This window comes from Lemur catta, chromosome 9 (genome assembly GCF_020740605.2).
Source record: "Lemur catta isolate mLemCat1 chromosome 9, mLemCat1.pri, whole genome shotgun sequence".
In the NCBI taxonomy this organism is placed as follows: domain Eukaryota; kingdom Metazoa; phylum Chordata; class Mammalia; order Primates; family Lemuridae; genus Lemur; species Lemur catta.
The window spans coordinates 65,678,945-65,692,429 of record NC_059136.1 but is presented as its reverse complement, the minus strand read 5'-3'; the positions used below and the strand labels follow the sequence as shown (position 1 = coordinate 65,692,429).

At 36.3% G+C, this 13,485-nt stretch overlaps 1 protein-coding gene across 1 annotated transcript in view; it reads left to right on the top strand.

The window, feature by feature from the left end:
- Nucleotides 1-12,318, top strand: part of NECAB1 (N-terminal EF-hand calcium binding protein 1) — a 144,322-nt gene extending 132,004 nt beyond the window's left edge. The window contains exons 11-13 of the mRNA XM_045561815.1: nucleotides 5,511-5,588; nucleotides 6,859-6,950; nucleotides 11,572-12,318. Coding sequence (XP_045417771.1) covers nucleotides 5,511-5,588; nucleotides 6,859-6,950; nucleotides 11,572-11,600 — 199 coding nt within the window. The 3' untranslated portion in view covers nucleotides 11,601-12,318. The remainder of the gene's footprint in view (nucleotides 1-5,510; nucleotides 5,589-6,858; nucleotides 6,951-11,571) is intronic.
- The last annotated feature ends 1,167 nt before the right edge of the window (nucleotides 12,319-13,485 follow it).

Sequence of the window (13,485 nt, the reverse complement as noted above, 5' to 3'; positions counted from 1 at the left end):
TAACCAGAGGTAGAATAGACAAGATCCCTCCTGCTGCAATTACAACACGGTCTTACTTTCTTAAATTCAGGCCACTGAATTAGAGAAGTTTTTGCTCTCTAAGTATTTGACTAGGAGGCTGACAGAAGTTTGGGGGCTGACAGAAGCTTTGTCTTAGTAGTCAATGAGTTTTTAAAAAGAGTAAGTGAAAAACTCAAGCAGATCAATTGTGTGGATCCATGTATATGACAAGTAACACACACTTTGTTTGATATTGTTCTTGTTTTTTATTTTTAAGAGATGGGGTCTCTCTCTGTCACCCAGGCTGGAGTGCAGTGGCAAGATCTTAGTTTACTACAGCCTCAAATTCCTGGGCTCAAGCAATCCTCCCTAAGGCTGGGATTACAGGCCCATGCCACCATGCCCAGCTGATACTATCATTCCCTTGTTTTGTAATCATGAAGGCTCATTAGTCCCTGTGTTTGGCATGGGGAGGTACCAACTGAATATATGTGGTGTGCCCAGTGTTTTCTCAGAAACATGCTTAACACCATGAAGTAAAGTATAGTTTCTGCTTTCAAAGATCTTAGAATCTCAATAGGTGAAATCATATTCTAACGAGTACAGTGTACACCATCTGGGTGATGGGCACACTTATAACTTTGACTCAAGTAATACAAAAGCAATTCATGTAACCAAAACATTTGTACTCCCTTAATATTCTGAAATTTACAAAAAAAATAAGATCTTAAGAATCTAGTTGGGAAAACAGGATACTCATTCATGAAAGTAGAGAACAATTAAAACCATGTTCTAAGCCTAAAATTTTAAAGCTGTTAAATAGACTAAAATGATCTCTGAAGTCACAGCTATAAAATTCTAGAATTTGAATGTGTTCAAAACTTCATGGGAGGCGAATAGGGAACATGAAAGTGGGATATAAGAATTACAGATGAATCAACCCTGAGACATGGTGGTACATTGAACCATTAATCATTTATCAGTATTTATTTAGATGAAATAAATTGGTGGCCAGAGCTCGGTATGGAGCAACATGGGACAATGTTCCTCTTGTTGTGTCTTTTCTTCATTGGTTAGGCCTTGTGGGGTAAGGTAGGGCACGCACATGGGGGAGGGAGGAAGCCAAGAGGGAGAGTTCTGTTCATTATGAGCAGTTTCCTCAGCTAAAATCTTTAACTCCAGCTGTTCCTGAGCCACATCCTTTTGCCCTAGAAGCCATTTCACTGACACATTTTTCAGCTGCCAGGAATATTCAAGGTCTCCTAAAGCTCAGGGCTGAAGCTTTTAAGGACTGTACCCAGAGACCGCTTAGCCAAAGAACTGTTGCTTCAGCCAATGAGTGTTAAGTGTCGCAGGAAATATGAAGATGTCAAGGAGAAAGACAGAGGGTGTTCTGGGTTAGTAGAGTCACAGAAGCAACAGGTCAGAGGTGTGTCATGTAATTTTAAGTTTATAAAGAATTGAAAGCTAATCATTCAAGACTGAAGCCTTTTAGTAGTTGCTGACATAAATATTTCTAAAAATTATTTCATAACTGACCTTTTCTTGCTGTCTCGGTGTTATCATTGTGTAAGTGTCATTATCTGTATTGTATAATCTAAAATGTCAATGTCCTTAAATGTCATTGTTCCATATTGGTCTGTTTGGCCCTTAACTGAAAGTACTCAGTCTATAAAGCAATTCTGGTTAGCGTTTACACCCGTGTCCCTTTGAGACAAAATCTGTACTCAGTCATCACTGCATCTGCTTCTTGTTATCCTTTTTAGGTTTCCTACTCTTTGTCAGAGTATAGCTTTTGGAGCCAAAATGCCTAAATTCAAAGTCTGGTTTACTCATTACTAGGTGTGTGATCTTGGACAGTTATTTAGTCTCTCCATTCCTCAGTTTCCTTATCCACACACAATGGAGAAAAAAAATAATGGAGAAAACAATAGGGCCTACCTGTATCACATAGGAGTGCTTTCAACTGCAGTTAGAGAAAGCACAGTAACGGTTGCTTATATCATAGGTATATTTATTATTGTTTTCAGCAAGAAGTCTGGGGGTAGTAATTGCAAGGTTACTTCTACAGTTTAATGTCATCCCAGATCCCAGGTCTGTCTTTCAGCTCTGTGATCTAGCTCTTCACCAGATGGCCTACAGTCAGGAAGAAAGAAAGGGAGCAATTCCAACAAGCTCTCCTCTCATGCCTGATCCTAAGGGTGCAAATGTTTTCCCAGAGCCCCTGCTTCCCAGCATACTGGCCTTTGCATCTCATTGGCCAGAACTCAAGTCACATAGCCATTTCTGGCCACATGGGAGGCTAGGAAACAAGAGTCCAGTAGAAATAATTAAGATTGTCATGACAGTCTCAGACCAGCAGTGATTGGTACATAGGGCACACTGCAAAATGAACAATGGCAGGGCCCTGTTAGCAAGAGGAGAGTAATAGTTGGGAAGGCAATTGACAGTATCAGCCACACCATGAAGGTAAAAGGACTTAATCCATGTAAAATGCTTAAACCAGAACCTGGAAGAGAGCAATACATGTCAGAAATCATCCTCACCACCAGTATTATTAGTACTTAGTATTATTAGATTCCTGCTTCTCGTTGTTTTCACAGATATGTCTATTTTTCCCTCAGTTTTGTTTATTTTTCCTGATCTTTTTCCCCCGTGTTCCTTTTACTTCTATCATGCTTCTTAGCTTTCACAACATTAAGGCTTAGCTTTCACAGCTACTCATCCAATGAAAGTGAGACTTTTTAGCTATTGGGTTAACAGCTAATTAAACACACACACACATACAATATTCCAGGTACTAGTTTAAGTGTTCTACATGCAACGCCTTATTTAAAACTCATAGTACTATTGTCACCATTTTATAGATGAGGAAGCTGAGGTTGAATAATGGGCCCAAGGTGACACAGCTGACAAATGGATGGTGGTAGGTCTGTTGGACCATACTTTAAACCACTCCCATATCACACTGTGATATTCTCTTTAATCCTTCAAAAGCTTGAGCAATATGCTAAAATTTTATGAATTCTTTATGGTCTTATGGCTAGTCTGGAAAATAAAGGGTTCAGATAGCAGGATAAGTTGGGCTTTTTATGTAATAAGTAGTACAAATGAATTAGTTTGCAGTAAGAAATTGATGAAGATCCTAAAATACTAGGCTGAGTATTTTAAACTTTGTCCTAAAGAAAATAGACATGAGGCCAGGCACGGTGGCTCATGCCTCCCTAGCACTCTGGGAGGCTGAAGCGGGTGGATCATTTGAGCTCAGGAGTTCGAGACCAGCCTGAGCAAGAGCAAGACCCCGTCTCTACTAAAAATAGAAAGAAATTAGCTGCACAACTAAAAAATATATATATATACATATATAGAAAATGGCGCATGCCTGTGGTCCTAGCTACTAGGGAGGCTGAGGCAGTGGGATTGCTTGGAATTTGAGGAATTTGAGGTTGCTGTGAGCTAGGCTGACGCCACGGCACTCTAGCCCAGGCAACAGCGAGACTGTCTCAAAAAAAAAAAAAAGGAAAGGAAATAGACATGGATTGTAATTTTGTGATTTGTACATTACACTGTTAGGTTACATTTGGGGACTACAGACCCCTTTGAGATTGTGATGGAAGATAAGGATTCTATTCCTAGGAAAATGTATACATGCACGTTAATTTTTTTTTTTTTTTTTTTTGAGACAAAGTGTCACTCTGTTGCCTGGACTAGAGTGCCATGGCGTCAAGCTCACAGCAATCACAAACTCCTGGGCTCAAGCGATCCTTCTGCCTCAGCCTCCCGAGTGGCTGGGACCACAGGCATGCGGCACCATGCCCGGCTAATATTTTCTATATATCTTTTTAGTTGTCCAGCTAATTTCTTTCTATTTTTAGTAGAGACGGGGTCTTGCTTTTGCTCGGGCTGGTCTCTAACTCATGTGCTCAAATGATACTCCCACCTCAGCCTCCCAGAGTGCTAGGACTACAGGTGTGAGCCACCATTCCCGGCCCATGCACGCTAATTTGCAGACTATTTCTGGCATTTCAAGGAACATCCTCCTCGCCCTCCAAAAACAAAGGCCATTCATGAACTCCTGGGATTAGAAAACCACAAATTCTACTTTCCCTTTAAATTCTATTCAATTCAATCCTATAGTAAACCTTTCCCTTTTCCTATAGTTGAGCTAAGAACATCATTTTTGTATCATACCTTAATTAACCAAACTAGACAAACAACTCTGAAAAACACTATTTACACACAGAACTAGAGAAAAAAATTCAAATTTCTGTGTGTAGTTACTGCCACCTGCTGGCCACATTTAGGTAAATCCTAAATCTACATTAATCATCTATTTTACTGGTAAATTCTTTGTTTTCTATAATATTAACTCAAAATCTTTGCTGTTTTTCTAATCCCTCATCTTGCTTTCTAATATGAATATATCATGAAACATTAGGCTGAACAAGTTATAACTGTGTAGTCAAGTTTTTAAAGTAATATTTATTTTGCTCCCACTCTTTCTTAAACTTATGGATCTGTCCCCCTCTTCCATATTCCTTTGTTTCAACATTAATCTGGACCTTCATAATTTCTCACCTAGGCTATTTCACTGTCTTTTCCAGCTTTTCTTTCTGGTTTGTGTGGCTGCCCTCCATACCATACCTCGCACTGTCATCAGAAGGATGTTTTAAAATACAGTTCTAGCATGTCACTATCCCTGCTTTAAATCCTTCAGTGGCTCCTCGTTGCTACAGGATTAAATCCACAGTCTTCATCTCAACCTGTCTTTTCAGGCAGCTTCCTCTTTTCACTTCTCCAAAATATATTATATAGGCTTTTTAGCCACCCTCAGGCTAAGGTCCTTCAGCTAAGGGCTGGAAGGAACAAATGTATCTTCTCCAAACTGGAAAAGCAATTTTTTCAAAAATCTGCAATTATGGACAGAATGTGAATTCTCAAACTTTCATGCAGAGACAAAGTTGAAGGGCATATGTGTGTGAAAAAGAGAAAAGAGATAGAGAACCATTAGGCACTGGTGAACTCGAAGGCAGCAGTGTGGCCCAAGCGACTCAAAATGACATAGAGCAAACAAAAGCTGTCAATACAGGGATGGGGTGAGGCTAAGAAATTTGACAGCGTGACGGAGGTTGGCAGGGCCAATCCAAAGAGCCACATTTGAGGGCAAGGGCAGATAGCAGGCACTCATATTTTTCTGAACTTTGGCACAACAGATGCTCAATAAATCTTTTTGAATGAATGAATGAAAATTTGCAAAAGTTATATTTGTGATGTCTATAATACATTGTGACTGTTTTCATGATACCAAACCAGAAAACTAAAAAAGTTTTATTCCAGACATATCAAACATACCAATTCTTGACAAACCTGCCTGACTTCCATGTAGGCATCTTAGATTGTTTCCTATATGAATGGATATGATTGTTTCCTACCACAGATAGATGATTATAAAAATTATTTTTCTTCTTTAATTTCCAATGGCTAATTATGCCTTTTCTTTTCTATTTCAGTATTTCTATACAGAAGCTTTCGAATGAATCTCGCTACATGATTTATGAGTTCTGGGAAAATAGTAGTGTGTGGAATAGGTAAGTTGTGACCAAGTCTGATTTTCTGTGAAGCTAGGGAGGTGGCAATATACATGGTATAATTTTAGTATTTGTAGGGAAGCTCCAATCCATTTACTTCACCCTAAGTAAGACCTGTCCCATTTTCCCATTATTCTGAATGCTACACTTTAAAAATTTTATTTTATGGATTCGAAACCATTTCCCTCTTGAAACACAAATACTTTTGGTAATGGTCCCATTTTGAGTCTTACTATCTTACTGATGCTTTCAGATAAGAAGATTTAAACAGGAGTAATGGGTATCTAAGGCAGGTGAGGGTAGTGGTGGGGGTGAAGACAAAGCATGCAGAAAGGGGGTGAGAATAAAAATCCTTACCTCCTTTTCATAAGATAAGCTCTGTGATTATTTTATTTTACAATAAAACTACTTTTAATGGTTAAGATCATCATAGCCTGACACCTTCTAAATGTCTTTAAACACTACAAATAAAGGGGAAATTCAAGTTATTGTTTGGCAAAGATTAAAAACAAATCAACTTCTTTGAAATTCAAATGATTACTAATAAATAACAAATATATAATTTTAAGATGATATGAAGGAAATTTTGCAATCTTGAGATTATATAAACAATTCCAGGTGGTTTTAAAAAATACAGAGACTATAACTCTTTAATAATTCCATGTGTAGGGTGTTAAATATGATAATGGAAGTAACTGAATACCTAGAAATTCAGTTGATACACATTTCACCTGAAAGTTTTATTTTTGTGGCTATTTTGAAGGCACTCTGTGCTATAATGAAGGCAAAATGAAACCAGCAGTATTTCAGGCATAGAAGAGAGCCTCAAAGGTGACTTATTCAACTCCACGCTTCAAGGCCTACACCTGAAAATAGATGGTTTTTTATTTCTTTTCATTCTCTAGGAGTGGAAAATTTACAGTTCCTCTTCTTAGCTATCCTGTTTTTTAAACATCCTGATAGCCAAAATATTCTCTCTTCTGTTTAAACTTCTTGCTGCAATTAAAGTCTACCTCCTAGTGTTTTATCTTCTATAGAGAATTAATGTTCTCCTATTTTAAAAAGCGTTTTTTAAGTTTCTGGTGACAATTATTAAATTACTCCTGAGTCTTTTTTTAAGGCTAAAAAACCATTAAAAGAAGTCTATATCGAGGTATTTACTTAATCCAAATCATCCAAAACCTTTCCATCCTGATTGAACTCTGCTGCATTCTATTTAGAAAGATTGTAAATAAAAATGCACAGTCTTAACCTATAATTATTTATACAGCCACCTTCAGACAAATTATAGCAAGACATTCCAAAGAAGTAACGTGGACTTCTTGGAAACTCCAGAACTCACATCCACCATGCTAGTTCCTGGTAATTATCCTGGGTTCACAGTGTTTCTGTGTGCTTTTGTATTGTCTTTTGCTTCTTAAAACATAGCATATTCTTTCCCCCCATACTTTATCAGTGGTGCTGTCTTTATTATTTCTTTATATATCTTACAATTTGGGGGTGGAGCAAGAAATAAGAGATCCATATATTTGTTCCATTGTCTTTAGTTCTTAGCTGAACCTATTTGTATTCCTTACTATATTGAACCTACTATTAATCATTTGTTGATCATCATTGTAACAAACTTGAAGTACAAGTCAAATCATAATATATCAAAATATTATTCAAGTACATTACCATATTGTAATTTAGTGTATTAAATACAATTTCAAATAAGTGATCCACAGACTGGAGATTAGAATTCTATTAGAAATATTTTTCTTACAACAGCTGTTATAATGATGCAGAGGAGGGGAACCTGCAGCCTCAAGACCACATGTGGCCCTCCAGATTCCCGAGTGCAGCCCCTCTACCAAATCCAAACTTCACAGAACAAATCACTTTATTAAAAGGATTCATTCTGTAAAATTTGGATTCAGTCAAAAGGCCACACTCAAGGATCCAGAAGGGCACATGTGGCCCCAAGGCAGCAGGTTCCTGGCCTAGCTAAAGCTTATTTGAGATAACTGAGAATCAGAATTCATTTGTTCATCTACCCATCCAAGTACCGATTAAACATATATTCACTGAGTATGAATATGTTCTAGGCACTGGGATTGCTGGGGTGCTTAGTCTATTTACTGGCACTGATTGAGTTCCAATTCTGAACAAGCATTGTGCTGGGGGTAAAGAGGGTACAAAGTAAAAACACATCCTATCCATAAAGTGCTTTCTGTCCAGTTTGACAGAAATTCTGCAAAGACAAATATTTTCAGAAAACAAAACAGCTCAGGGCATAAAATAGTAGTTACCATTAGAAGTAGCATGTGCTTTGTGGACTTGGAGAAGTTGATTACTTCTTTAACTTAATAGTTTTTAGAAAATGACTCCAGCTATATCTTAAAATATGAGATTTGGACAAGTAAAGGTGGAAAGGAAGGGTACTTTGGTAAATTCTAGACATGAAGAAATGCAAGAAGTGTGAATGTGCTTGGCTTATTGATGCAAAGGTATGACTAAGGCATAAGGTTTATATATGGCACATGCGGGGAGAGGGGAGAGAGTGAGAAATGAGATTGACAATGTCACAATGAGGAGTCTGAGAAGTAATCTAGAGTCATTTAAGGTTTTTGAGAGGGATGGTGACATATTGTAATCAGTAATAACTGACAGGAGAAAAAGATGTGGATGTCAGGGAGAAGACAGATTAACTAGGCAGGGCAATAATCTCTAGGCCAGGGAAGAAAAGCACCCAGACCAGGAGCTAGCCAGAGAGTTTGGGACTCCATTTGCAGATGCAGTTTTCAGGAGTTAACTACAACAAGATGATGGCTGAAGCCTGGGATTGGTGAGAAACTGTGTAGATAAGAACAAAATATGTAGAAGCCTGGGGAGATGCCTTTCTTTAAAAGGTTGGTAGAGAGAGAAAAGCCTCCTTTATTAAGGAGACTGAGGGGAACTGATCAGAGGTTGGAGTATCAAGGAAACCAAAGGAAGAGTAAATAGCAAGGATACGGTGCTCCGGGGGATGGGAAGGAAGGATGTATAGTGGAGAGTGACTGAAGAGAATGGGGCTGGAAATTGGATTTGACAAGGTCAATGTTCAAGAGAACGGTTTTAATAGAGTGGTAGGAATTTAAAATTAGGATAGATTTTGATGGATTAGGGGACAAATGGAAGGTGAAAAGTAAATTCTAGAATTAAAGGTAGATGAGGGAAATCAGGTGTGAATGCTTTTGTGTTGGCTGACTCAGTTTCAGCCTGAACTCTAGTTATGTATTTACTCTAGATCTTAAGGAAAGCTTTGTCTGGCCTAGAGAATGGCAGACTTGTAGAATTTGTCTTCCTGTACAGCTCAAATTTAATCCTCAATTAGGAAAGCCAAGAATATAGTTGCAATTTCTCATGATTCACAATTTGACTCAGGCAGTTTAAATTAGGATGCACAATGCTTGAGGAAAGGTACAGCACAGGTGCAGAGAGCATGGTACTATGGATGATTAAGGAACAGACTTCAGTGATTGTCTTAAAATTATCCAAGAAAGTTTTATCTTAACTATTGTACCAGGCTTGAACATTATGTTATAAATGGGGAGAAAAGTCCTAGAACTCAATTTCTGTAAATATGACTGCTGTAGCCTTCGTCCGTAGAATGCAGGAAAGTAAGATCCATGTCTTATTTACTTTAATATTCCCTACCCTAATGCAATATAGGTACAGTGTATGGCTGCAGTCCCTAACTCCCGGCTGCAGCCTGGTACTGGTCTGTGGCCTGTTAGGAATCAGGCCACTAAGCAGGAGGTGAGTGGCAGGCAAGCCAGCAGGAGTTTCATCTGTATTCATAGCTACTCCCCATCCATTACATGACCACCTGAGCTCCACCTCCTGTCAGATCAGTGGCAGCATTAGATTCTCATGGGAGCATGCTCCCTACTGTAAACTGTGCATGCAAGGGATCTAGGTTGCGTGCTCCTTATGAGAATCTAATGCCTGATGATCTGAGGTGGAGCTGAGGCAGTGATGCTAGTGCTGGGGAGCAGCTGCAAATACAGATTATCATTAGACTGCACAATAAATGTAATGCACTATGAATCATCCCAAAACCATCCCCTGCCTACCCGGTCTGTGGAAAAATTGTCTTCCATGAAACCGGTCCCTGGTGCTAAAAAGGCTGGAACCACTGGTGTATATTTTTTAAGGAATGAATAAGGATTTTGACATCATCATAAATACATTGGTCTTTGGTCATGAACATTTCCAAGAAGTTCTGACACTTGTAATTTTTGTGTTTGCTAACATACCTATTTTCAACTCTCCCAATCCTGAAACCACTGGTTCAACAATGTAGAAAGAAAAGAACAAAGCTTGCTTTTAATGGTGTCTTGAGTCCTTTCAGGACAGACAACCCCTGGATAAAATTAGAGTAGAAAGAGAGTACAGAAAGAGAGGCTAATGACTTATCAGTGGGGAAAAAAATGCTATAGTAAGAATGGAAAATGTAAAGTAACTTGATAGAGTTACTTGTCAAACTTCATCATTATCTTGGACTAACTTTCTATGCACTGTTAGTGTCATTGGTATATGCATTATATTACTCGTTTTCCAATTTAGAAAAGATGAGCACAAATAAAACTGGAGAAATTCTTGTTTTCTTAGCCCAGATTTAATACAATTTAATGCCTTTTCATTGCTGCCCTACTTTGCATTAAGTTTCATATCACACTTAATTTTAGCAGTGATCACTGGAATTTGATAAAACAAAAAGAAAAGTTAGGCTTGATTTCTAACACAATTTTTAAACCTACTTCAAACAAAATTTTAATATTTATTTGTGCATCTCATCCTGTTTTAAAGTCAAAGTTTTACAGTTGCAACAGCAGGCACATTCCAGCAAGCTGAAATTAGTATATAAATATTATTTATGGGTTTTAATGGCCATATGGACTTCTAATACTATTTTTAATAACTAGTTTTGTGCATTTTGTGTATTATGACTGTGAAGATTAGAAATAAAAACAATTAAAAATGTATTAGAGCTGCACATATTTAGACCCAAAATTTAAATCTGAAAGAAAAAAACAGCTATTACACTTAGAAACACAGGATGAGTAGGTTTGTTTTTCTAATTTAACTGATAAATTATGATTTTTAGTAAGACTGCTTTTTTGTTAAGATTACTAGGTGGTTTATCTAAGATGCATTTCAAGAAATAAAGCAACTAAACCAGACTGCATCCAGATATGAAAATACAAACTAAAATATATTCTTATGAACTTTCAAATACAAACAACATTCAAATGAGGCAAACTAGAATATGGAAGCCCAGGTCCATTACCCATCATAACCACGCAGACAAAATAAGTATAGGAAATTGGTTTGTGGGGCAGAACATCCCTTGGCATAAGAGAAAGGCCTGTGGTTATGAGAAAAGAGGATACACAGAAAGTAAGATACTATTGCCAGCAAATTACTTAAACATCTTTGAAAGCAAATTTTAATACTTTCCCCATTTATCTGTTTCTCATAGCATTCCACCAATCATACTTCTTTGTCATAGGTTTGTCTTTGGGATATTTGTATTCCTTGGGGTAAAAATTTCCAATTTTATAATATATACTGAAAATATTATTTATAACACAAACACTTGCTTACACCCAATCTTTCTGAAATCTATATATAGAAGTATCTTATGTATTTCTAAACTACTACCAGTGTTGAGTACATTAAAACAACAACATGATGTTACCTTCAGGGTATTTATAATCTTGTTAACAAATAAAGCTCTATTCATAAATAACAAAAAATTTTAGACTATGACAAAGTGCCAAAAAATATGGTATAAATAACAATTGTATAGTTCTCCTATTGAATGTGACTAGAAAGATAAGGAATTACGCAAACCAACGGTAAGGGGAATGATCTCTTTAAGAATGATTTGCACCTTGAAATTTCTTTGCCCTAGAAGTTATTTTCATTATTTTAATAAATGTTTTTCTCTTTTCAGCTTCATGGTGGATCCTGAACAACAACTAGATGTTACTAGACACTTTCTTATGGTTACAAGTGTAAAACAAGTGTTCTTACCTAAAATGTCAATTAGAATATTCTCTGTGGTTGTTAATCTACTGTATACTTTCGTTTAATATATTTGCTCTAAGTGCACTCTTTTAAAATGTATTCTATAACTTTATCATTCATGTGAATTTTAGCTAAATTTTCCAAGTTCAGTATTCTCAATATTTGATGCTAAATGCTTTGCTACATTGTAACCACTTAAAACCATTTAGTGACAAAATCCTAATATGTGAGAAAAAGCATATACATAAAGGAATGATATTGTGAAAAAGCATATCAAGTCTTTGGGAACTTCTAGAGCATTACTTCATAGGACAGATTTTTAGACTGTTACATACTATACAAAGGGTTAAATCAGCGTTTTGTGATTTTTAAGTAACAGATTTTCTGTGAGTGAAGCTTATTCTTCAATAATGTCTACTTCATCCCCAACTCATGGTCCTGTGACTAGTTTCTTTACATTACCTAAAAAGTTAGTACATAGGCACAAAACAACCTTGTAACCTATAGAATCTTTATCCATCTGTCAGATTATAAACTGGTTTTTCACAAGTGAACAATTCTGTGATAAGTTACAGTACCATTTAATAATGTATCATTTATTATATAATGGTGATATAGCACCACTGTATCATTTATTAGCATCTTAATTCCCTGTATGTAAGTTAAACATATCAAGAAAAAGAGTTTTACTTTGGGGAAATCTAGTTTCAATTTTATGGTACATGATTCTGGTATGTTATCTAAAGAGCTAACTTTTCTTATGAAAATAGATAGTTGCATTTAAATAAGGATTTCAAAATACTTTGAAAATAAAATTTTAACCCAAATAAATAAAGAGGAAATATAAAACAAGCAAAAACTTTACGGAAGTCACAATAGTAGGGAAAGTACTGGACAGAAGACATCTGTTTTCCAGTTTCAACACTAGAATGACTAAAACTATGTACCTTACATGTTCTGCTCTACGAGTTCAGAAATTAAATATTTTTAACAATAAAAATCTGTTCTGATTATAAACCCTGCTAATGAAAATATAATACATATAAAAATGTTATCATGTTATTCTTCAGTCCAAGTTTCTTTGAAACCACAAGTCTTCAGGGAAAAAACTATAAAATTTTCCTGAGCTTTCACTGTTAAAAACTCATGAAAAAAGGAAAGTTGAAGTAAAACTTTCTTTCTCAAATATAAAATTTGACCTAAAATATTTACTCAGTCTAATTTATGAAATATCAACTCTGATCAATACCTTTGTATACTCAGTGCTCATTCAATCTAATAGAAACTATGAAAAAATTACTTATTTAGAAATTAGTAAATTGTGACATAGTGTACATATGCACACATGTGTGTGCATTTATGTGTCTCTGGTCAACTCTGAGGATGACAAGCATGATGAAACAACACCTGGCTCACCTTTTTTAATTTATATACAAAGCAAAGAACATTAATGGAGACGTACAATGATAATTCAAACAAGCTATACATGTAAAAAGGCAAATAGATAACAAAACCATCTTTGCAGTCTTACTCTGATTGTTTATAAGAAAGGCTCAAAAGACTTTGAAACCTAAGCGTCTTTTGATATACAAACTCTTCTTTAAAACACTGGTTATAAATGGTTTCAAAAATATAAATTATAGCCAATCAAAACATTGCTTTGGTTGGTCCATTTCAGTGTCCAATTCAAAAAGCATATCAAAGTTTTTGGGTACTAGGCAGTTTCCAAAGTAGCAGGGTATTTATGACTTTAAAGGGGTTCTGTCCTCAGTAACAGTGCTAAGTGGAAGGGCTCTTTAGATTCCAAACTGGAATAAGTTCTATCGTATTTCTTAAATTA